Raw genomic sequence first — 24,519 nt, 5'->3', positions numbered from 1 at the left:
ATTTTCTCACACACACTCAAATAAAGATGGTTTATTTAACAAAGACGACCAAACAAGACATTAAACGGCACCACGGAACAGTAAACATATGAATAAAAACAAATTCTCAAAAAAATATAAATAAATAAAACTTCATATGACAGCCTACTAGGGTTGCCTCAAATGAAAATAAGGGACGCCCAAGACAGGCTGTGACCAACATGGCCCACGTTGCCAGACTCAATCACCTCACACACACTGACACTAACTACTCCATCACCTCACCCACACTGACACTAACTACTCAATCACCTCACCCACACTGACACTAACTACTCAATCACCTCACCCACACTGACACTAACTACTCAATCACCTCACCCACACTGACACTAACTACACCGTCACCTCACCCACACTGACACTAACTACACCATCACCTCACCCACACTGACACTAATTACTCCATCACCTCACCCACACTGACACTAACTACTCCACCACCTCACCCACACTGACACTAACTACACCATCACCTCACCCACACTGACACTAATTACTCCACCACCTCACCCACACTGACACTAACTACTCCATCAGCTCACCCACACTGACACTAACTACACCATCACCTCACCCACACTGACACTAACTACCAGAGGTGGGACCAAGTCAGTGTTTTGCAAGTCTCAAGTAAGTCCAAGTCTTTATCCTCAAGTCCCGAGTCAAGTCTCAAGCAAAGACAGTCAACTCAAGTCAAGTCTCGAGTCAAGACAAACAAACGTCAAGTCCCAAGTCTGAAACTTGGAATTTCAAGTCCTTTCGAGTCTTTTTTTTTTACAGGCACCAACGCTTCACGAATGCTACGTTGATGCGTTTCTTTACTCGTTTTGTTGGTGTCCGCCAGCCAAAAGATGACAGATCGTTTACATTTTATCTTCTCTTAATTACATAAATGTACTTAAACAAGAATGTTTCGTTACATCATTTTACACGAAAATAGCAAGCTTCATCGTAAGCAAGATGCTGTCATTACGAATGGTTATTCTAAACATTTGGATAAAATGTTTAAATATAGACTAATAAAAGGTTAGGGTTATTTTTTCACTGTTTTCTGTTATTGTGGGGTCACGGTGTAGGCTACTATTGTTACCTGGAGATTCAGTGGGGTCACATATTCTGATGGCTGCTGTCAGAATTGGTGACCCCAGTTAAAAAGGCTCACCTGTACATCCCATTCATGATTTCTTTGTTGGCTGCAATGGTGAGGGGATGGTAAATCTTGTTTAAGTACATTTATGTAATTAAGAGACGATAAATGTAAATATAAACATCTGTCATATTTTGACTCATGGACACCAACAAAACGAGTAAAGAAAGTGCATCAGCGTAGTTTACGTAGCATTCGTAAAGCGTTTGTGCCTCTGAACAGAAACTGTGAAATAGCGCCCCCTGTGGTCACAAAACTCGACGGTCACAGAATCTGGTGTAACGCTGGTCTGCGTCAGAAGGACGGAAATGAAATTACTGGGGCGCACTTTATAAATATTAATATGCATTTTAAAATTTAGATTTGGGGTAAAAAAATCAAGTCTTTGCAAGTAAACAGGTTCAAGTCCAATTCAAGTCCCAAGTTATTGGTGTAAAAGTCCAAGTCAAGTCTAAGTCTCTGAATATTTTTTCAAGTCAAGTCAAAAGTCTTAATATTAATGACTCGAGTCAGACTCGAGTCCAAGTCATGTGATCCGAGTCCCCACCTCTGCTAACTACACCATCAGTCACAGAGGTAAAGTCACAATACAGTCTGTGTATGAACAGTTGAATGTTTGTTCAGGTAACAGCTGTACTGCCTTCATTCTGACTGTTGGAAGCCCCAGCAGTGTTGTGGTTACACACAGTGTGCTACATTTATATTTATATATCAGCAGTGTTGTGGTTAGACACAGCGTGCTACATTTATATTTATATATCTGCAGTAGGGATGGGGAGATTCACCGATTCACATCGGTGATTCGGCACACACGTCTGCGATTCGCCTGCACCGGTAGATTCAACGTGCATCGGGTTTAATTTGTGGGTGAATTTACGGTGCATCGACTCTAGCCTTTTTGCATCGGCAAATACCATGATTAAATCGGATGTTTTGTTTTCCAGTATCTATTCCTTATTCTAACGTATTTTCAGAGGCAACATACTTTTTATTTTTATTGATTTCTTTTTTTTCCGAGGCAACATAAATGCACCATCGTGTCCTCAGGTACTGACGCAAACACGCAGACGTTCATCTTGTGTTTTAAACGTTTTGTATAAATATATAGATATATTCACTTGAATAAATTAATGCTCTGTCTGAATATACTGAATTATGCATTTTTTTATATTTTATTTATTGGTTTTGCTCCATTGAAAACAACCAGATGCATACATCCCTTAAATCAGGGATGTCAAAGTCAAATACACCGAGGGCCAAAAAACCAAATTTGCTACAAGCCGAGGGCCGGACTGGTTCTATGTTTATTAAAACATATTGAAATGATTGCACATAGCCTATTGAACCAAGACCTAACACAGTGTATATTATTTAATGCTTAAAAGAATAAAGCAATATTTTCGTATGGATCTGTCAGTAATTTCAAGTGAAAACATTTTTCAACAAGCAAACAGATAAAAACAAACTTCCTTCAAAGAAAACATGTCCTGTACATTAAATGAATAAAGTAATAAAGGTTTGAAAAGTGCTGGAATTTAGGCTAAAGTACTTGAAAATGCTTGAAATTGTAACTACTTCGTTTCACAACAAATATCTGCCTGACTGAACAGTTCTCTTGTATTGTAATTCCAGGACGAAACATGAGAGAACGTGAAGAAGTTAAGATCAGCGTTTTGAAAATAAACGATTAAGTAATGTGAATAAAAAGCCAATTATTTCGAATAATTTCGAATGTATAAATATTTAACATAATTAAGTTTAACGTGCTGGGAAATATAGAAATGGACCTTGAAAGTGATGTACAAGTGCTTTAATTCCACCTTGTAAAGGTGTATGAACCCGGCAAACATGACTTTGTTCATTGCGCTGAGGCGCGGCACGAGCGAAGTTACAAAATTCGAGAGATGCACGACCTCGCGAATCGACAGCGCGCGAGGCCCTCACGCACGGGCGGAGCCACTGCGATTACGTCATTTTTACTGTGCGGACCCTCGCCGCTTGTGCGCGCTGCAGTGACTTTGCGGGCTACCTTAGCATTGTGGGGAATGTAGTTTTTGTGCATGCAAAACACCAGCGGGCGGCTGTGGCCTGCGGGCCGGTTCTAATAGTAATAATTGAATATCATCCAGGGGGCCATAGATAATCAATTCGCGGGTCGAATCTGGCCCGCGGGCCTTAACTTTGACACATGTGCCTTAAATTGTTAGAGAGTAAAGTAGAATTGTGCTATTGAGTTAAGAAAACTGATGGGTTAGGCCAATACATCCTCAAACCTCAACTAACTGTATCAAATGATCACTTATCAATCCGAATCCTCATATAATAAGTCATATCGTTATCAAATCATTTTAAATCGCATCATATCGTGAACAGGAGTGATTTGTATCGCATCGTATCGACAAGGGGTTTCAGAGCATCGCAGTTATATTTTTTCGGTGACAGTGTATCGAGATGTGTCTCGAATCTACCTTAGTGGTGAAGATATACATCCTTAATCTGCAGTTTTGTGGTTTGACACAGCGTGCTACATTTATATTTATATATCAGCAGTGTTGTGGTTACACACAGCGTGCTAAATTTATATTTATATATCTGCAGTGTTGTTGTTAGACACAGCGTGCTACATTTATATTTATATATCTGCAGTGTTGTGGTCACACACAGCGTACTACATTTATTTATATTTATATTGTGTACAGCAGCTTACAGAGTGAAATGATAATAATGATAAATGTGTTTGACCTCTTGCTGTATCTTTTTGGCCTTTTCTGCTTCTGTCTCTTCCGTCATTGTTCAGCTGTGCAAGCTGTTGTGTAATTTCTTGTGTAACTGGCTCACTAACTTTCAACAGTGCGTGTGTGTAGTCATGTGAAGGACTCTGTATATGTGCACATGACTACACATGTGCACGACTACACGTGCACACTGCAGAGCTTTCGCATGTGGGCAGGTCCTAAGGGAGGTAGGTGGACAGGCAGGTAAGCCGTCCAATCATTTTGCTTAGTCTGAATAAATTGACCGGACAGGGCTTTTATTTATTTATGAAAGGTTTTAATGGTCCTGCCAGGACTGCTTTTCCTTTTTAATATATTAGAGAATTTGATGTATTGACTGTATCAGAATGTAGTTGTGACGGGCGGGGGTGAGCAACAAAAAGGAAGCGATCACGCCAAGTCTCAGGGAAAAAGGATGGTTTAATAGAAAGTGTGCAAACCTAAAACCCGTGCACTATCTCCAAATTAAGGATATAATGACCAGCGGTCAACTGGTACAAAGACAAGACATATATAGGCAAACAAACGACCCTCAGGTGAGACAGATCACGGGCTCCGCCCACCTGAGGGATGCACATGACGTCACCAGACAACAACAACAACAGCCGCTGTGGACGGAGGCGGCCGGTAGGGGGCATAACGAACACGCACACTGGTCCACACGTCCGTCACCCGTACACACTTATCACACACACACACACGAGAGTTTTCCCAGGCAGACACCCTGGTCCTCACCGGCCACACACAAACAAACGCACGGCTGAACTCTCAACACACAACGGACACGAAGGGCTTTCCCAGGGCAGACTGCCCTGGTCCTCGCCGTGCTACACACATACACACACAAAACACAAAAGCACGGCGGAGCTCTTCAAACAAAACACTACGTAGACAAACACTTACCACGAGACATGACCACGAACGAAGGAGAAAGAAAAAGAGACTCGGCGGCTTCCGAAGGGTGGCTGGTCATTCTGTGACGGGCGGTGTGAGCAACTGAAAGGAAGCGATCACGCCAAGTCTCAGGGAAAAAGGATGGTTTAATAGAAAGTGTGCAAACCTAAAACCCGTGCACTATCTCCAAATTAAGGATATAATGACCAGCGGTCAACTGGTACAAAGACAAGACATATATAGGCAAACAAACGACCCTCAGGTGAGACGGATCACGGACTCCGCCCACCTGAGGGATGCACATGACGTCACCAGACAACAACAACAACAGCCGCTGTGGACGGAGGCGGCCGGTAGGGGGCCGCCTCACCGTGACAGTAGTATTTAAAACAGAAGAGTATTTAAAAGAATAAAAATTATTTCTCAATAAATTAATAAAAACACTAAACTTTTTCCAAACAGGTTAGCAGCTGACAGAGGTAGGACAGGGGTAGGATGAATAAGACAGGGGTAGGACAGCTAGGACAGGGGTAAGACAGAGTTAGGACAGTTAGCTGAACTAACACACTATACCAGGGGTCAGCAACCTACATGTGCCAACGTTGGCACGCCGAGGCATAATCACTGGCACGCGACACGCTGGAACAGTATCAGCAAATAAATAAATAAATAATAATAATAATAAATCTCAGAGAGAGAGCACGATCCTCCAATCAAAATCGCTCCTCAACGCTCTGCACTCAACTCCCGCCACAGACCCTTGTTTAAATTTAGCCTAATCAAAATCAGTTAGCCTACCTGACAGCGTTAGAAGAGATGACAGAGCCTCCTGTTAAAAAAACGGAAGACTATGGTTTGTTGTATGTCAAAGATCGTGCTGTGTGTACACTGTGCTATGACAAGGCTGCTTCCTGCCGACGCTGCTTCCTGCCGACGCTGTTGCGGAGCGAATTTTGATTGTTTCTCTAAAGTGTGATAATCTGTTTACGTACTAATCTTTACTTTTTGCCTCCCTAGACAACTATTACAGGTAGTGCTTCCACTATCAAGACAGTTGACTACTCTCTTCGACTGGAAACATCTTCGACATTTCGACATCTTAACCGAAGCTAAGTATTTCATCATGTCTGAGTTGCTTGTTGCTTGTGTTGAGTGTGGCATGTATAGCTACTCTTCTTCCGTCAGTAGTGATAATAATAATTTTATTTGTGTGAAGTGTAGGTTAGTTATTAGTATGACGGAGAAGATTTCGCTTTTAGAGGAGCGCATCCGGGCTTTAGAAAGTCCTAGAGAGTTTGTAGCAGCTAGCGCAGCGGCTAGCGCAGCTAGCGTAGCGGCTAGCGCAGCTAGTGTAGCGGCTAGTGCAGCTAGCGCAGCAGGCCCGGGTTGCACAGCTGTAGCTAGCGAGCCCTCAGCTCCGGCATTAGAGCCCTCGCAGCGGGGCGAATGGGTGACGTCTCGGCGGCATAACCGTCGAGGGCTGAGCACCGTCCTTCTCAGGTTCCCGTGTCAAACAGGTTTGCCCCACTCAGTAATACACCGACTGAGCGACCTGTTAAAAGAGCTCTGGTGATAGGAGATTCACAGCTCAGACACGTGAACGTAGCGACTGGTTTAGAGACACCAGCAGCCATAGTAAAGTGTATCCCGGGGGCTAGAGCACCTGACATCAGGGCTAATCTTAAGGTGCTGGCTAAACGTAAATATTCTAAGATAGTTATACACGTCGGCACCAATGATGTGGGATTGAGACAGTCTGAGATCACCAAGGATAATGTTAAAGAGGTGTGCGAGTTAGCGGGGACGATGTCAGATGCCGTAATATGCTCTGGTCCCATTCCAGTTCGGCATGGCGCTGAAACCTACAGCAGGTTATGGGCGTTGCACCGCTGGATGTCTAAATAATGGTGCTCAGATAACAAAGTGGGTTATATAGGTAATTGGACACGTTTTGAGGGCAGGCCTGGCCTTTTGAAGCGAGACGGCATTCACCCCTCTTGGGAGGGTGCTGCTCTCATTTCTCGTAGCATATCTGCTAGGCTTAATAGTGGTAGTGTAGGTGTAGTTAATGGGAATGGGACTTCCTGTCTCATGTAGTGCTATCAGCCGATAAGGTGATTATAGTGGGTGATTTTAATATCCATTTTGAAAATCTGTGTGAGTCTTTTAGCATTCATTTTCAAGCAATTCTTGATTCAATGGGTATCACTCAGAATGTGGTGGGTCCTACGCATAACTGTAGTCATACTTTAGACTTGGTCTTGTCATTTGGTATTGACATATCCAGTTTAGCAATTCTTCCTCAGAGTGAGGCTGTTTCTGACCACAGCCTCATAACGTACGAGTTGTGTTTAACTGACTGTGTTCATCGGCCACCCCGCTATTAAATTAAACGAGCTATAACACCCAGCACCATAGCCGCGCTCACTGATATTTTACCGGGTCTGACAAACACTGATCCACTTGTAGCTCCGGAAGGACTAGAACGTTTCACCGAGCACGTCGAGACTTCCCTTCGTACAGCTTTAGACAAAGTTGCACCACTACGATATAAGAGAGCCACGGAGAGAAGAATAGCGCCATGGTACAATGAGCACACGCGTAGCCTCAAACGAGCTGCGCGGATCCTGGAACGTAAATGGCGAAATATGAAGTTAGAAGTGTATAGACTATCATGGAAAAGCAGCCTTATTGAATATAAGCATGCCCTCCATACGGCAAAGTCCTTATACTTATCGGCCTTAATAGAAAAACATAAAAACAATTCAGGACTCCTTTTTAAAACTGTTTCCAGCCTTACGAGGAGTCATGAACAAAACAATTCTCTTATTCCACTAGAGTGTAGCAGTAACAATTTTATGAAATTTTTTAATGATAAGATTGATAAAATTAGGGAAAACATTAGTAGTGCTATCTCAGAGCCTGTCAACATGCCAATGCACCTTGACAGCTGTCTGGTCAGCTCTGATGCCCTGTTAGAGTCCTTCTCCCCAATTGGTCGTGAGGAGCTTATTTCACTGGTGAAATCTGCTAAACCCTCCACATGCATACTAGATGCTGTACCAACACATCTACTTAAAGAATTACTGCACAGCAATGTAGAACCGTTGCTTACTATAATAAATTATTCTCTGAGCCTGGGCTACGTTCCCAGTTCATTTAAACTTGCAGTCATCAAGCCGCTAATTAAAAAACCTGGTCTTAACCCCCAAGAACTGTCCAACTATAGGCCAATTTCTAATCTATCATTCATATCCAAAATTTTAGAGAAAGTAGTTTCTTCACAACTCTCTTCCTTCTTACAGACAGAACATGTCTTAGAGTTATTTCAGTCTGGATTTAGAGCTCATCACAGCACTGAAACAGCACTAACTAAAGTACTGAATGATCTCTTAATATCCTCTGATAAAGGACACATTTCGTTTCTCATACTGCTAGACCTCAGTGCTGCTTTTGACACCATTGATCATAATATTCTACTTAATAGACTGGAGACACTCATTGGCATAAGAGGTCAAGCACTCTCCTGGTTCAGGTCCTACCTGACAGATCGTTACCAATTTGTGCTAGTAAATAACGAATGCTCTGAGCATTCTAAAGTAAAGTATGGTGTCCCACAAGGATCTGTACTGGGCCCCATATTATTCTCATTATATATGCTACCACTGGGCACTATCATTCGTAGGCATGGTATTAGCTTCCATTGCTACGCAGATGATACTCAGTTGTATATATCTTCTAATCCAGATGATACCACCACAACTCTCAAGATTGAGAACTGCGTCCAGGATATTAAAAACTGGATGGCGTCTAATTTTCTTAAACTAAATTCTGATAAGACTGAGGTACTGATTCTTGGGCCTAAAGCTGTTAGAAGCAATTGTGCTGATATTCCCCTTACCCTAGATGGTTTTTCAGTAACACCAAAATCTACTGCAAAAAGTTTAGGTGTCACTATTGATTCTGATCTTTCATTTGACACACATGTATGCAATGTCACTAAGGCTGCCTTTTTCCATTTATGTAATATTGCCAAGCTGAGACACTTACTTTCATTAGCTGATGCAGAGAAGCTAGTTCATGCTTTTGTCTCGTCAAGATTGGACTACTGTAATAGTCTTCTAATTGGATGCTCTAAACAGTCCATAAAGAAGCTACAACTTGTACAAAATGCCGCAGCTAGAGTCCTAACCAAGGCTAGGAAATTCGATCATATTAGTCCCACTCTCGCCGCACTACACTGGCTGCCGATTAAATATCGCATTGAATTTAAAGTTCTCCTGTTAACCTATAAGGCGTTAAATGGTCTTGCCCCACAATATCTGAGTGAACTCATTGATTACTACAACCCATCTCGCCCTTTGCGCTCCCAAAATGCTGGATTTCTCCTAGTTCCAAAAATTAGTAAAACTACAGCCGGAGGCAGAGCTTTCTCCTTTAAAGCCCCTCAATTATGGAATAGCCTTCCAGCTCCAATCCGAGATTCTGACACAGTTCCAATCTTTAAATCTAGACTTAAGACTCGCCTGTTTAGTCAAGCCTTCAGCTAATATTCCCCTTGTAAGGTGTAGGGGCTTGGGGGCCCCCAGACGTTGAGATTTCAGGTGATCTGAGATGTTGATGCTGTCATCCAGCTGTGTCTTGGCATCACTCTATTTGTGACTATGACTTGACTGGAAAGCAATGTCTCAGTGAGCCCTCATGACTGTGGTCACCTCTGAACCCCTCCCTTTAGTTATGCTGCTATAGATTAGTCTGCCGGAGCCACATGCTGATCACTGGCACGTGAGCTACGTACATTTAAATCAATGGTGGTTTAAATTCAGATCCACTCAGTCTGTATTATCTATCTTCTTGCATGGCTCTACCCAAGACGATTGGATACAGGCACCTGCAGGCACCTGGGGGATGGTCTGGCTGCCGGTGGATGTGCTGATGCCGGGGTTCACCTGGGGAGTAACACTGCAGTCGGAGCCTACAATACCAGCATCACTGCTCCGACACGGAATGAAAGCCTGGCATTCATCAACAGACATTTACAGTGACAATATCAAAACCCAGAACTTTCAATTCTACCTTTTACCTAGTCTGATTGTGTGAATTGTGTGTGACTTGTGTATTTGTGTGTTAACGGGCCGCCCAATGGAGGATGGGTTCCCTTTTGAGTCTTGGTTCTCCCGAGGTTTCTTCCTATTTCCCACCATCATAGGGAGTTTTTCCTCGCCACTGTCGCCTTTGGCTTGCTCATTAGGGTTCTGGACCCATAGTATTGTTAACCTTGTAAACCCTGTAAAGCTGCTTTGCGACAACTTGAGTTGTTAAAAGCGCTATACAAATAAACTTTGATTGATTGATTGACAACATTGCGTGCCGAACTTCCAGCATTAAGAAGCATTTCCAGACAAAACACGACAAGACGTATAAAGACCCCGCCGAAAAAGCCGAAGCCGTGGACATGTCCGTATTTCACGTTTTTTTTTAAAGTGAGGAAATGTCCTAGTTTTTAAACTACCTTCATTGGACCATTAAAATTTAAATTTACTGGCACTACGGCCGCACGGTGCTGCATGTGACGTAATCCCCGCGTCAAGGCTGGATTATTTATTATCAATATGGATTATACTTTGGCAAGTGACTGTAGCGCGTGACTCCTCCCACCTCGTGCAAACCTGCGCGAACGGCGGAGGCGTTTATACTTGCCGCGTCATTTCTTTGCAGTGTTGTCCGAAACGATATGTGGTAGTATAAAGAAACACCCCTCAAAAACAGGGGAAGGAACATTTACCTGACAAATTAATGTTGCATTGTGTTCCAGGTTTGAAAAGTGCTGGAATTTAGGCTAAAGTGAGGGCAGCCCTGTTCAGAATGTAGACAGCGTGACTCAGTACGCAACTTGCAACAATTTCACTCTGGTCCAACTCTAAAACCTTCATCAGAAAGGACTATAGAATTGACTGTTTTACATTAGAAAGATCTGTGATGTAGCAGCAGTCAGGAGGTAAAACTATAGGGTAAATATTTACCCCCCCCCCCATCTTCAGGGAGTGGGTGTAGAGTTAGGTCATACAGGACAATAAACAAAAAGCAGCATTTAAAAGCAAACAGCACTGTCCATGGACTTAGTGAATGTTTCACCACACACAGATCAGGTAAGCACATGTTTACACTAATGTGTTAATCTCTAAAACTGACCAAAGTCATAATACTAAATCTGTCTTCATGTACTGTTTAGCCATACTAACTTTTGAAATACATGTCAAAATTATGCTGAAGACATATATTATTCATATTCTTGAGTGGACATGACATTACAGAATTCATCTGTTAATTAATTCAATTACACAATAAGTACTAATCGTTTTTTCTGCAGCTTTCCTTATGGAGTGGGGGACGCTTCTCTGTTGCCTGTCTGTGTCTGTGCTGTCAGCCAGTGCATTCGTCAACAAGACCATACATAACATTGAGGAGCTGAAAACCGTCGAGTTTGGCCACAACTATCCACGCCATGGTCTGCTGTTGCTGCACTGGCTGGCAGATCACGTCTCGATAACTTCGTCAGGAGGGATCCTGCTTCAGTTTGATCCCGCCAGGCTGGACTTTGGCTTCCGGCGCTATGCAAACGTCCGCAATAATGAAAAGATGCAGGTCTTTCCACAATGGAATGGGGGTCTGGATAGAGTGTATTACTCTGTGGGCAGCCTCTCCTCAGAATCGACCCGAACACAGCTGCCTCCATACGTGACGCAGGACTTCTACAACGCTCCCGAGGATCCCAACAGAGACTTGGACCGGATTGTAGTCCAGGTGCACAGGGACAGTCCACTGGTGGCAGAAAAAGTGTTCATCTCACAAGCAGAGAATAGAAGTGTCTGTGATCCAGACAAAACCTATGAGATCAGCCCTAAACTCCTGAGGCAGGTTCAAGCTCTGGAAAAACCACTGGATACCATTCACATTTTAGAACTGTACACACTTGGCAGTGTGAAATCCACTGGGATAAATCCAGACGACCCTAGACTTACTCTCAGCCAAGACAAACTCTTGGACCACATGACGAATGCTGACAAACGTCTCCAGACCATATTTGAGCAGCCAAGCGTGAGGTGGCTGCTGAGTGTAGCAGGATATGACATTGATCACAGGTATTCTGTCCATCAGAAGACCTGGTCCTGCTCAACAAATGAAACAGACCAAGACAATCCTCATACACTGTGCGAAGGTAAAAACACAGTAAAGATAGAAGTGAAATCTTCACCGAATGGTTATGCAAGATTAACATGGAGTGGCATTCCAAAAAACATTATAGACATGAAACCTACTCTTGTCCTCTTCACAAGTGACACATCTTTGAGCCTTCTGACCTTTGAAGACCTTAAAGGCAGAACATCGGGATCCGAAAACACTATTGCAGCGCTAAACCACGGACTCCACCCGCGTCTAATCTCCTACGGTCTATCCACAGAGTACGGTTTCTTTGGCATTCGCTACTCAGTAATATGGAGAGGACCACAGTTTGATGCAGCCAATAGGGTGGTTCCTACCAAAATCAGTGGCTACAGCGCCAGTCTCCAGCTTTACACCACAGACGGCTACGCCTGCGCTCGCCTGTACATTAGAAAGTCCTTCACAGGTTGGCGGGGTGAATTCCAGAACTCATGGGTCGGCTTCTACTCCAGTAAGCAAGATCGCGACGACAATTATAAGCACTTTCAATGGGTGTCCAGATTCGAGAGGGCTGGCGATGAAGACAACGCCAACATCGTCTACGAGTATCAGTCGTCTATGAGCATTGGTCCTGGGGTTCAAGCTCGCTTCGTGTTCTCCAGAGATAACGTTCCGTCTCACTATCTTCTCGGCTGGTTTCCTCCCACTGCACTAGCTTCAACCATTCCGTGGGAGGACGAATAGTTCAAAGTATCAAATGGAGTAAAATAAGCAAAAACATAAATTGTAATGAAACATAAATTGCAATGAAATTTACTGCATTTAGATACAGACCTCTTATTTTTCCTGTTCTTTAATGGATTTTATGATAACCAATAAATCAGAAAGCCTTAGAAAGCTGTGTATGTATGTATGTATGTGTGTATGTTCCAGGGGTGGAAAGTAACTAATTACATTTACTCACATTACTGTAATTGAGTACTTTTTATGAGTAATTTGTAATCCTGTTGCATTTTAGTTTGATTTGTGGCATCCTGTGGGCACTTAATTTTGTGTGCATTTAGGTTTTTGAATAATTTGTAATTTAAATTTCTTTATTCTTATCATAGTGTTGTCCGTTGGACAATAGGACTCAAAATAGTTTGCACTTTATGGTACAGGTTGTGACTGTCCTTGTGCTGTGAGGAAGTATGTTCCTGAGCCCAGCTGATCTTTTTGCAAGTGTGGATGTGCACTTAAATACACTTTGAAATTGATTAAAACAACTTGTGCTGAATTTGGTTCATGATTCATCCATGCATCAAATAACTTAAAGTAACTAAGTAACATTTACTCAAATTACATTTTAAATGAAGTAATTAAGTACTTTTACTCGAGTAAATTTTGAGATGGGTAATTTTACTTTTACTCTGAGTAGATTTTAGGCAAAGTAATGATACTTTTACTCAATTACAATTTTTCAGTACTCTTTCCACCTCTGGTGTGTTCTCACTGCATGGATGGGTTAAGCGGAGGACAAATTCTGATTGGGTGAAATTCACAATTGGCAAATTAGCATAAACGATCAAAATCAGGACACTTGAATCTTAATGGGCCAGACACATCCAATAGGGGTGAAGGGTGGATCCTTCTTAATGTTCTGTTACATTACGGGAAGAGAAGCCTGTTTACCTGCGTTCATCACTTCATGTTTGAACCGTATGACCATCTGTATGGGGTTGGTATTAAACATTAACTCCTGACAAACACACAAAGACAAACAGAAGAACCAGTTGCCAATAAACGGTGGAGTTTGGTCATTAATGCACACCACTCTTAATAAACCAGTCCAATAAAAACCCATACGATTCCTCCACTGATTCATATGACAATCGTGAAATTTCACACAGCAGATTCCAGTTCTGTAAGTACAACTGCAGCACCTGTAGCTGTTGTATACAATTATATTATCAATTGAATACAGCAAAACTTTATTTCCTCTAATGGACAGTTTATACAGATATACTGAACCGCCAGTGTATTAGTTAATCTGTTCTATAGCCTCAGTACATGGGACCAGCCATTATCCTGTCAGATTTACGCATTCAGATCCTCGCTAAATTATGGTATCTTGTCATGACCTCTATTCAAGTGATATCTGCATATTAAATCATATTTACAAGTGCATTTACTGTATCGATGTGCTATGTAGTACGATTATCCAGAAAACTTAGTCAGATCATAAAAAACACAATGTACAGTATACATAGGCTGACAACATATACAGGGTTCAGGACAGTACAGTTACTCTGCTGACTTCAAAGTACAGCAACAAATGTAATATTTAAGGGGTTAGACAACTGTAGAGGAGATGGCTGGTGATTCTTTAAAAGTGGTTAGCAATGGTGTAAATGTATTTTATGGATTGGTAAGAAAATGTTTTGGAGACACTATTAAAAGTAAACAGTATTTTTTTTTCCTTTTGTTGAAAAGACTTAAAACTAAATAACCGAAAAATGGAAAACACTACGAAACCGAGGGGCATGAAAAAACAGATGGAGATGTACTATTACACAAACACGTGCACAGCACAGCACATTGAACACAGCCTGGTGATCTAACAAACAACAGCCAATAAGGGAGTTTCGCCACTAGGGGGAGCCATTCTCCTGCAGGATCAGTAAGAATCACTCGGGGTCAGGGGGGAGGACCAGGTGAACAAATCAGTAATAGAGGGCTATCCAGCACTTGCTGTGCTGTTTACGAACCGCAAAACTAGATCGTCAGATCACACAAACCACTAAATTAGGTCATCAGATCACACACAATTCCAGATTAACCTCAGGTTACAGATTTTGTATTAGGTTTAGGTTGGTCAATAAATATCTACCGGGTAGTCTGTGTTACTTTTTGTGCATTATGTCCACTACATATTAAAGGAGATTATTCCTTTCTTCCTCCCCATGCATAGGAAATCATCAAAATGGGGCGATGTCCTCAGACGCTGTCCTTGAGCCTAGCATACCTCATCCTTCTCCTCTGCCAGGTTGGTTGGGTGTGGGGGTCCGACATGAAGAAGGAAACTACAATCCAATATGTCTCCACCCATGGGTTGAAGTGTGACGGAGCCTGTGAGAACCGTGGAGAGACCTACTTATGGTGCTACACCACCACGGGCTGGGACTACTGCTCCCAACTGAAGAACATTGATTCTGAAGGAAAGGCCTGTCGGAAAGACCACCCCTGTGGGAAGTATGGGAAGACCTACTATTGGTGCAACAGGGAGGATGGTGGGTGGGGCTACTGTGGACGAGTCAAGCCCAAGAAAATGCTACAACTAGGATCAACGTTGGATGAATACTTTTACGACGTCTCTCATCACAGTCCACCAAATTTTAATTTCTGAGATTTGCATGGAATTACTGCCCCACAAAACCAGTGGATGCAGTAAGACCCCAACTAGAGAGCAGACGAAAAGCTTTGCTTTTTATGTGAATAAATATATTGAGACAATTTCGCAAAACGTACTACATAGTCAATTATTAAACATTTTTACGAGCTGAAACATTGTAGCATTATATCCATCAGATTTGAATGAAGTCTTCATGCGGACCTTATACAGGAACTGGCATGTTTATTGTTAATTCTTAAGTGGTGAAATTCATATCCTGGGTTTCGGTTATTTTCTGGTCATCAGGAAAAGTAGAATATGTTTGTCCAGTGTTTATGATGAATAACAGCAGATTAATTACGTCTAGTGTAACTTGGGTTTTGAAATCATCTTTAGACGTAGATCATAACTACCAGGGTTCACTAACAGCAGTATAAATGTGTTCAATAGTGATGTCAAACTCGAAACGCGGAATCGATCTGAATCGATTCATTTGAATCACGGTGTTCCGAAACAAAGTCCGTGTCGAAACGGGAAAGTCACGTGACGTTACGTTACGTTACGCAGTTTCGGTACGTTTCGAATCTTTTCTCTAGGTTTTAATCCGCACTTAAGTTCAAGCAGCTGGCCTGAGATCAGAATGTTTACTGATTACTTGTGATCAGTTGTGATTACAACTGATTACTTGTAATGTTTAAAAAATAGAGGATTACACAAGCATTTCCCTACCTTGCAATGTAAAATGAATAATGCTAGCTATATCAATCCACTGACTAACAGTGTATCATAATGAAAAACATCTTAATGACATCATTAAAACAAACCTGTTCTCTGCAAAATTATATGTTTCCATGACTAATTTTTTATTTAGGGACACAATATGCTATGGGGTGTGGCTGTGTGGGGGCGTCTCCCCAGAGGATCTGGGTTGGCCTACCGTGACAGTTGTCCCCTAGTGAGATCATTCTGTCTGTAGGACATGGCCCTGACCTCTGCATAATATCTGATCTAGATGTAGATTACCAAATTGCTTCTGTTTGGAAACCCTTTTAAAAATTGCATAAGATTCGACGTAAGATTCAACCCCTGACTGGATCATCCAACTCCAATAACCTCTGATAAAAAGCAATTTTCCTACAGGTTTATCTGTTTCAAATAGTTTTTCAACTAGGCTCTGTCTGAAACATTCGGTTAGAGTTCCTGTATCTTCAAGCTCCGCCCCTCCCATTAACCCAGTCTGCTCAGTGACACTGTTGTCTATCTACTGGTCATCCTTCCTTGACCACTCTGATAGGTGCTTACCACTTACCACAATTCCAGTGGATAGATACCCTCAGAGGGTCAGAGCTGTGATGTCAGCACGGGGTGAACCTACACAACATGGAGCACCAGGGGTTATCACAAGAAGGTGAACGTGGGTCTCTATAAAGAAGAACCTTACAAACATCTGAAGCCATTTGCTTCTAAATCCTGGTCTTCAGATCTACCGTATACAAGTGAAGCAGTCCAGTATCGCATGATGTCCCGCACCAAACATTACACCAGTCTAGAAAGCCCTGTTAACGTACCCGAGGACTAATTATTTTGCCCTCATTAATCTCCTCATTAGGTAAATAGTTATATGGGTGCATTATATTCAAGAATGCTTATGGCAACTGGCTTTATCAGAGAATTTCAAAGTTCGTAGATTACCTTTCTAGCTGGCTGGCTCGTAATGTGGGGTGCTTGTGATGACAGGATGATTAAGGTTACCGTAATTATGTTTAATACTTATTATTACTTTGATGATGCAATACTTTGGAACACTGCAGCATTATTAGCTCATAAGTTAGTGTCACAATACAGCCCAGACCCCTCCCTTCAGGCATGTGAAGGTGTAGTCCATGTCTAAATATGTACTTCTTGTGGGTGTGTTCACATGTCTTGTTAGTCTAATGTGCCACACGTGGTGCTTGTTACGTGTTTAGTAGAGTGTTAGTCTTGTCCAGTGCTCATCTTTGTCCGAAGTGTGTCGTTGTCAGTAGTGCTACTTGTTGCTTGTGTTGCTTTGTGCTACTTTGGTAGCCGCTGTATAATAAACCTGTGTTTTGCATGAGACTACATCCTCAGACCCTCACCCGTTACAGCAAGGTGCTAGGAAGCAAAGGGTTCTTCGCAGCGTTAAGACACAAGGAGCTCTCAGGTTCTACAGATCCTCCAGAGATTTCAGATTTGCTGTTGCCGTTTGTCTTGTTGAGAAACTAAAAATGTTTCCATGTCATAGCCAAAAATATCTTGAGCTTTTTAGATTTACTAAGATGCTTCTGAATGTCAGTGAAATATAGGTACTATATATACTATAACAAACTTGTGTACAGTACATCCAGATCTGAGCACGAAGGTAGCCTTGTAAGTTGCAAGCTTATATTCAACAAATATCACAATCAGTAACCATTGTGCTAATCAGTAAAAGTCTGCATGGTCCAAATTCTCCATAGTAATATGCCTGTGTCCATAGTATCATCATCCTTGGTACAGTTTTCAATGACAAACTCACAACATCACCACAAACACGACAATGTCTGTATTTTTAAGAATAATTTATTGCCAGTAGTAAAGCAGTTAAGCTAGTGGCAGTATTAAAAAATAAAACTAAAACAAAAGCCATAAACAAGACCAGAGCATCACTCGCACAGGAGCGTGGCCATGGAAACGCCTCACATCTGCGCTTCCTCATGCCATATAAATAAACTGGGTCCCGTTTCCATGGTGAAAAATACAACGAGGTTCCAAAGTTGCAGTTTACGACGGAGAAACGGAAACAACGTAGAGGAACGTCACAATTATACGCAGACGCCTGACAGGAAGGAAACGTGGCGGCCGAGGGGTCACGTGTGCAGGTGGGCACACGTGTTGTTTTTTTTCGTACGACTCGTACATCTTGTACATTTTTTTCCCGCCTTTTTTTGTTTGAGAATGAAAACACAGTAAGGCTGCGAATGACACGCTGTTACAGTTTTGTGCATTTTTTTTCTTTTTTTTGGAAAATAAAAGTCATAAAATATCTACAAAACAAACCTATTAAACTTTTGAAATCAAAGCTGTACATTTTCCATTTACATTAAAGAGGGAGGAGGATTTGTCAAAAAAAACAAAAAAACAAAACAACACATGGATTTACCTATACAAATACAAACAGATAACGCTTTGAAATGTTGCTCTTTTCCATTTGGAAAATGAAGGTGTGAATTATACGTCAACATGACACTGTGTGTATAATGACAGGTACAGCAAATTCACACAATGTATATGCCCTCGGATTCAAAACTCGTAGTGGAATGAACTGCTCTGTCCAAATGTTCCATCAAACTCCTCAAGAGCCAGGGAGGAGGAGCTTTGCTTGTGTGTCAGAGTGTGTGTATCTGCGTATTGTATGTGATATCTCCCGTACAGCTTTTTTTTTGTGTGTGTGTGTGTGTGATATGCTCTGCTTGAGAACAAGAGTCTCCTGCATAAGGTTTAATTTTCAGGCACTTCTATTCGTTCCCTATCGGATCCAGTGTTCAGACTTCAGTATGCTGTTGTTGCTGCTGTGGTGGTGTGCTGGGTGGTGCGAGCAGCCGCTGGAACCGTGCCCCGCCCCCGCCCCCAGCCCCGCCCCCGCCCTCCGCCTCCTCCTCGTCCCCTCCACTCTCGTAGTCGCTCATGAGCGCCTCCGACTCCTCGTAGCACGCCGACATGTCCGAGCAGGATGCCGTGGACGTGCACAGCGACAACGTCGCGTCGTCCGCGACCGTCGGGACGTCGAACCTTCGGCCGCAGCCGCGCCGCCGGGGCCCGTCCGGCGAGCTGGTGGCGGAGGACGCCAGGGTGTTGGTGGGGTTGCTCTGGGACTCGGCGTCAGACGGGTAGTGGTGCTGAGGGAGGTAATGGTTGAGGGCGTAGAGCTGGGGAAGGGGCGGGCGCTGCCGCACCCCCCCGGGGCTAGAAGGGGCGTGGCCGAGGGCACGGAAGGTGTCGTAGCGATCGCTGGGTTCTGGCATGGGAGGGGGCGGGGGCATTTCGTCGTGGGTGGGGAAGTCGTCAGGCGGAGGAGGGAAATCGCTCTCGATGTCGTACCCGCCCGTGTAGTAGTCCGTGTCCAGCAGGGCGGGGTCATTGTACAGTGTGGGCGGGGTCTCCACCACCTCGTATTGAGGGAACTCCTGGATTCCAGGAAGCTGATCGCTTGGCATCCAATCAGACGTGTCCCAGTGATACCCTACAGGACCATACAAGAGATGTCAGTCATAACACAAAAACAATCTTTTTGTAAGGAATAGGTAACATGTTTTTGTATTAGACACAGTTACTGATATTTTGGTGTGGAATTCATTTTCAGCTCAAACTGAAAAATAAAAATATTTCTGTGTATTTGAACTGAAGCTGAACTCACACCCAACATTTTACAAAACGCCAACTTCACTGAAACATCGTTAGCGCTTCAAACAGCAGCATGCAACATTCACGTCACACCATTACAGTAACACCGCGGAGAATCACTGTTATAACAAAAACACACCATTACAGCAACACCACCAAGAATCACTGTGTTACAACAAAAACACACCATTACAGCAACAACACCGAGCATCACTGTGTTACAACAAAAACACACCAAGCAAAAACACATCACAGAGAAACATAGCAAACAGAATCTGATTAATCTATTAAAGATTCCCCATCAGCACCCATGAGTGAGTAGAAACAGTCCGGGCTTCATTTTCAACAAATCTGTTCTATAAAAGCACTCTGTATTATTATAGCTGTGTATAAACCTTATACAGGACATTCAGATAAATTCAGAGTTGTGATTCTGACACAGGTACAGCTACTGAGGGGTAAGAGGACTTGCTGTAGATATTTCAGGTGGGATGCATGACACCATTGTTTTTGAGAGCTGTGACAAAAAATGTTTTATATATTTTAAATCAGTAACAAAGTAAGTTTCACTATTGTTGGCACAACATCACAGGGGAATATTTATAAAGCAAACAATGCAAAGCACTGGGCTTCATTATTGTAACACTAATTATTTACATTAACAGGAATAATTGTTTACAGGAATATTATTTTAAGGATACAGATTATTTGCTTAAAATACCTACACACTACATGACCACTAGGGGGAGGTGTTTGTATTATTTGTCACAGCGCTGCTCGCATGCAGGAAGTAGTTAATACCATGAGAGGGTAGACAGGGCTTCAGGCAAACAGAGAAATGAGATTCACCTCTCGGGTTCTTGAGCTCGTGAGGCAGGGACGACTCTTTACATGAAAGCAACCAGCAGAGAAATGAGAGAGAAAATGTCAGATACCAAGACTGCACAGGGACAGTGAGAGTTAGACGGGAAGAGCTAGGGAGAGAGGGAGAGAGAAGGGGCGAGAAAGAGGGACGACAAGAACGCGCCCATGCCCAGTGTTTAAACAGACACGCCGTCTAGCGCGGGTCCGGAGTGACGGGCATGACTGGGGTGAAGGGGATCGTGGGGTCACGGGGCGGCTGCCGTGGTGACATCAGAGCCCTTAACCAGGGCACGAGCATGCTTTGATTTCTCCACTCAAATTAACCACGGGATTCAAATTAGAGCTGCCAATAGAGGACGTCTGCGGAATTTAAAAGGATGTGCAACTGACTATGACATCACCACTTCTGATGTGCTGCTGAATATGACATCACTACTTCTTATGTGCTGCTGACTATGACATCACCACTTCTGATGTGCTGCTGAATATGACATCACCATTTCTGATGTGACTCACTATGACATCACCATTTCCAATATGCCAATAGCAAAAATACTATATGTATTTTAGCACATTTTTACAGATTTTTATGGTTTTATGAGACGTGGCTGGCTAAAGACAAGGCATCCATGGGACGTTCACCCCCCCCAACATTTACAAACGGACCACCAACAAACAGATGAGGACAGGCAGCAGGTAGGCGTACAGGCGAACACGGTACCTTCTGTCTCCACCGAGCCAGCCCCCACACTGACCAGGTGGACGACTGTCACCATGGAGGCTATGGGGAAGGGAGCATGAGGTGGGGGTGAGAGAGAGGTGACGTTAGTGAGAGGAACACCTAATGAGGTCAAAGTGGAATAAAGGTGGAGGAGGGAGGGTCTGGAAGCCACTAGGGGGTGTGGTTTGCCACTAGGGGGTGTGGTTTGTACACTGCGCTGATGTTATGGAGTGAGCATCAGAGACATAGCAAAAAGGACGTCCGTCTCCCAAATACAGTCTGGTGTCATCATGAATGTTCAGAGCAGCGTAGAGAACCTTGTGATGATGACAACTGTGCTGCAAGGGCTTCTGGGAAAAGCAGTCCCCCCAAGCGTGGCCCTTAGGAGTCTCCTGTGTTACTGTTGCTATGGACACCTGTCTGTGGAAGTGGATGGACATGGATGGACTGATTTGGGGAGACACAGAGACAGAGCAGGGACTCCCGTCTTCCCCTGAAACACTCCTGAGATAACAGCACTGCGTAGCACAGCGCCCCCTGCCTTCCAGAGTGGGTCAGTGCTGCAGGCCTCTGGGGCCCAGGCCCTTGCTGGGTGTAACGCGGAGGTGGGTGGAGGTGTGGTGGGTGGATGTGTGGGCCAATTGTTTCGTGCTGATGGAGGGCAGGACGCACACACAAACACACATATATCGGCAACGACACCATGGAAACGCCCGGGACGCCTGCTGCTGGCGCCCCGTGGATGGAAGGAAAGATCGTGAGAGTTCTCAAGGATAAAAGAAAGATCAGGCCCAGGGTGGGGGAGGGGAAGCAGGGGTCTCCAGGCAAAAACAGAAAAAAGAGGGCATGGAAGGACAGGAGGCGTGGCCACACAGGACACCGGACAGGAGGCGTGGCCACCCAGTGCAAGAGCTGAGCCCAGTGCATGTCGGAAGTGATGACTGGCAGATGTTCAGGTTTGACCTTCAACACACTGACGTGCCAAACAGGGTCGTCTGGGGTCAGGGTCGAAATGGAAAAAAGGAGAAACTACAGAAGGTCAAAGGTGAACATAACTGATAGTGCAGATTGAGAGATCTCGGATGAGTTGGTGAACAGCCTGTTAGTAGCTTTAACAAGACACACACACACACACACACACACACACACACACACACAATCATGTGCACACACACACACACACACACACACACACACACACACACACACACACACACACACACAAAAACCAAATAGAAAGAAGTGAGTGAATAAGTGTTGCAATGAGATGCAGAGGCCATAAAGACATAAAAAATGTAAAAGATTATGTCAGTCATGTCCTCATTTCAAGCTTTTGGCCAGCAGGTGGCAACAGGGAGCACTGGTGGTGTCTTTCAAACAATGGGCAAAAGTAGAAGAAGGAGAAAAATGGCTGACAGAATTGGGCAAACGGGCACTTTTTTCTTTTTTTTATGCATTGAGAATCTCATTGGCCGATGCCTTCCTTCTCCAGGTGGCTGTGCAGACTTACGAGCAGGGCGGCGCTTAGCTAAAACCGTGCTCGGTGTCTCTGGTGCGATTTGATCCAAATGGGAGCTGGAGTCCCAGCGCCGCAGGCAAAAAGAGAGAAACAACATGTCCACAAACCCGCAATTACAGCCAGAGAGAGAGAGACAGAGAGAGAGAGAGAGACAGCATGAGAGAGAGAGACAGAGAGAGAGACAGCATGAGAGAGAGAGACAGAGAGAGAGAGACAGCATGAGAGAGAGAGACAGGGGATTAGTGTGAAAGCTCACCAACAATCTCATCACCGTCACACAAGGGCAGAAACAGGTAACAACTGGTTTTATACTGGTTTCAGCTACAAATAAATACTACAGATTAGGTGCAAAACCCTCATTTAATACACCTACCAACGTTTATATTTTAATGTATAAAGATGCCCTCGAATATGCAGATGTTGTCAGTCATTTGGGAATTTCAAAATTGTGTCTACCATCTGCATGACTTGCTAGAATTCTCAAAGAAGTCATGACGATTAAGGTAACAGGTTCTGGTAGCATAAGTGATCCAAGATTATGACACTCGAGCGTCTGGAATACACCGTGTAACTACTGCACATGCTTTCCGTGTGTCCGGAGCAGAAAAGAAGGACTCTGATTGGGCCGTGAGCTGACGCACTGGGGCACGTACCGTTGTCGTCGCAGGACTCGGACTGGAAAGAGCTGAGCGACTGCACCTCGGACATGCTCCCCCTGGTGGCGAAGGGTTGGCACGCGTTGTCATCTGCTGCCTTCTTGCCCAGGCATGGGTCCAGGTCTACGACTTTAGCTGCGAGAGAGAGAGAGATTCGTTAGTCACGTGTGACCTTCGAGGCTTCAAGGCTTAGTGAATGAAATATATTAGCATGCGCACATACGAACATCCCGAGTGCGTGAGACGCATTAGCACAGGCACACGTGAGTATTGAATTAAAGTGAGGTGTATTAGCATAGTCACAAGATTTATTAACACGTGAGCGTTAACTCCATGAGATGTATGAACACATGTACACATGAGTGTTGACTCAGTGAGATGTATTAGCACAGGCCCACGTGAGTGCTGACTGAGTGACATGTATTAACACAAGCACAGATGGGTATCACAGCAAAAATATCAGAACATTCAAGCAATCTGATATTCAGCTGTGTTAAAAAAAGGAAAAACGGGATTTCTGTAATTATGAGTGAAAACTCCATAATTATATTAAGCACTACCCTTGGTTCTTTTTGTTCTCAAACACTCAACTAGTTCATTTCTGTATGCAGCGTATCCATTAACAGCTGCTGTAAAATGTTGACCTTTAGATATCATTTACACATTTGAATCAGATTCATCTCCATATCCAGGAAGAATGAACATGGAAGCATATCAGTGTCTCTGTGCTCACGTTAATTACACCTTTTGATCAGACAAGATCAGACAAGTGTGCAACTTGAGTAGGTGTTTGGTGAAGTCCCGCCCACTTGGTCTCACAGCCCCGCCCCCCTCCGCGGCACCCCTAGCCGTACCGTCGTAGTCGTAGTCCCAGCTAGGCTTCTGGATGGAGTCGCTGTCGGACACGGAGTTGGAGGGCGGGGGCGGGGGCAGGTTGGGCGCCACGCTGCAGACGGCCACGCCCTTG

At 43.7% G+C, this 24,519-nt stretch overlaps 2 protein-coding genes across 9 annotated transcripts in view; one reads left to right on the top strand and one right to left on the bottom strand.

Moving 5' to 3' along the window:
• The first annotated feature begins 11,235 nt into the window (after nt 1-11,235).
• On the top strand, nt 11,236-12,765 carry LOC143493338 (uncharacterized). Its single transcript, XM_076992072.1, has one exon. It carries the CDS (start codon nt 11,236-11,238, stop codon nt 12,763-12,765), a length of 1,530 nt encoding a protein of 509 aa, XP_076848187.1.
• A 5,190-nt stretch (nt 12,766-17,955) lies between these two features.
• Nucleotides 17,956-24,519, bottom strand: part of fat1a (FAT atypical cadherin 1a) — a 72,835-nt gene continuing 66,271 nt past the window's right edge. For 3 of the 8 annotated variants that reach the window (XM_077013734.1, XM_077013725.1, XM_077013706.1), the window contains exons 25-29: nt 24,407-24,519; nt 23,550-23,687; nt 21,378-21,437; nt 20,642-20,677; nt 17,956-19,631 (exon numbers count right to left, since the gene is read on the bottom strand). The exon at nt 24,407-24,519 is cut by the window's right edge and continues 561 nt beyond it. In XM_077013734.1, the coding sequence (XP_076869849.1) occupies nt 18,934-19,631; nt 20,642-20,677; nt 21,378-21,437; nt 23,550-23,687; nt 24,407-24,519 (1,045 nt within the window). In that variant the 3' untranslated portion in view covers nt 17,956-18,933. Of the gene's footprint in view, nt 19,632-20,641; nt 20,678-21,377; nt 21,438-22,887; nt 22,953-23,549; nt 23,688-24,406 lie in introns of all 8 variants that reach the window. The other 5 variants (XR_013132681.1, XM_077013714.1, XM_077013717.1 and 2 more) reach the window with 5 other exon arrangements.

Source organism: Brachyhypopomus gauderio, chromosome 1 (genome assembly GCF_052324685.1).
Source record: "Brachyhypopomus gauderio isolate BG-103 chromosome 1, BGAUD_0.2, whole genome shotgun sequence".
In the NCBI taxonomy this organism is placed as follows: domain Eukaryota; kingdom Metazoa; phylum Chordata; class Actinopteri; order Gymnotiformes; family Hypopomidae; genus Brachyhypopomus; species Brachyhypopomus gauderio.
The sequence above is the reverse complement of the archived record's forward strand: the minus strand, read 5'-3'. Positions and strand labels throughout refer to the sequence as shown.

Excerpts from the sequence above, each read along its gene's own strand:
- LOC143493338 (XM_076992072.1), top strand. The coding sequence starts at position 11,236 with ATGGAGTGGGGGACGCTTCTCTGTTGCCTGTCTGTGTCTGTGCTGTCA.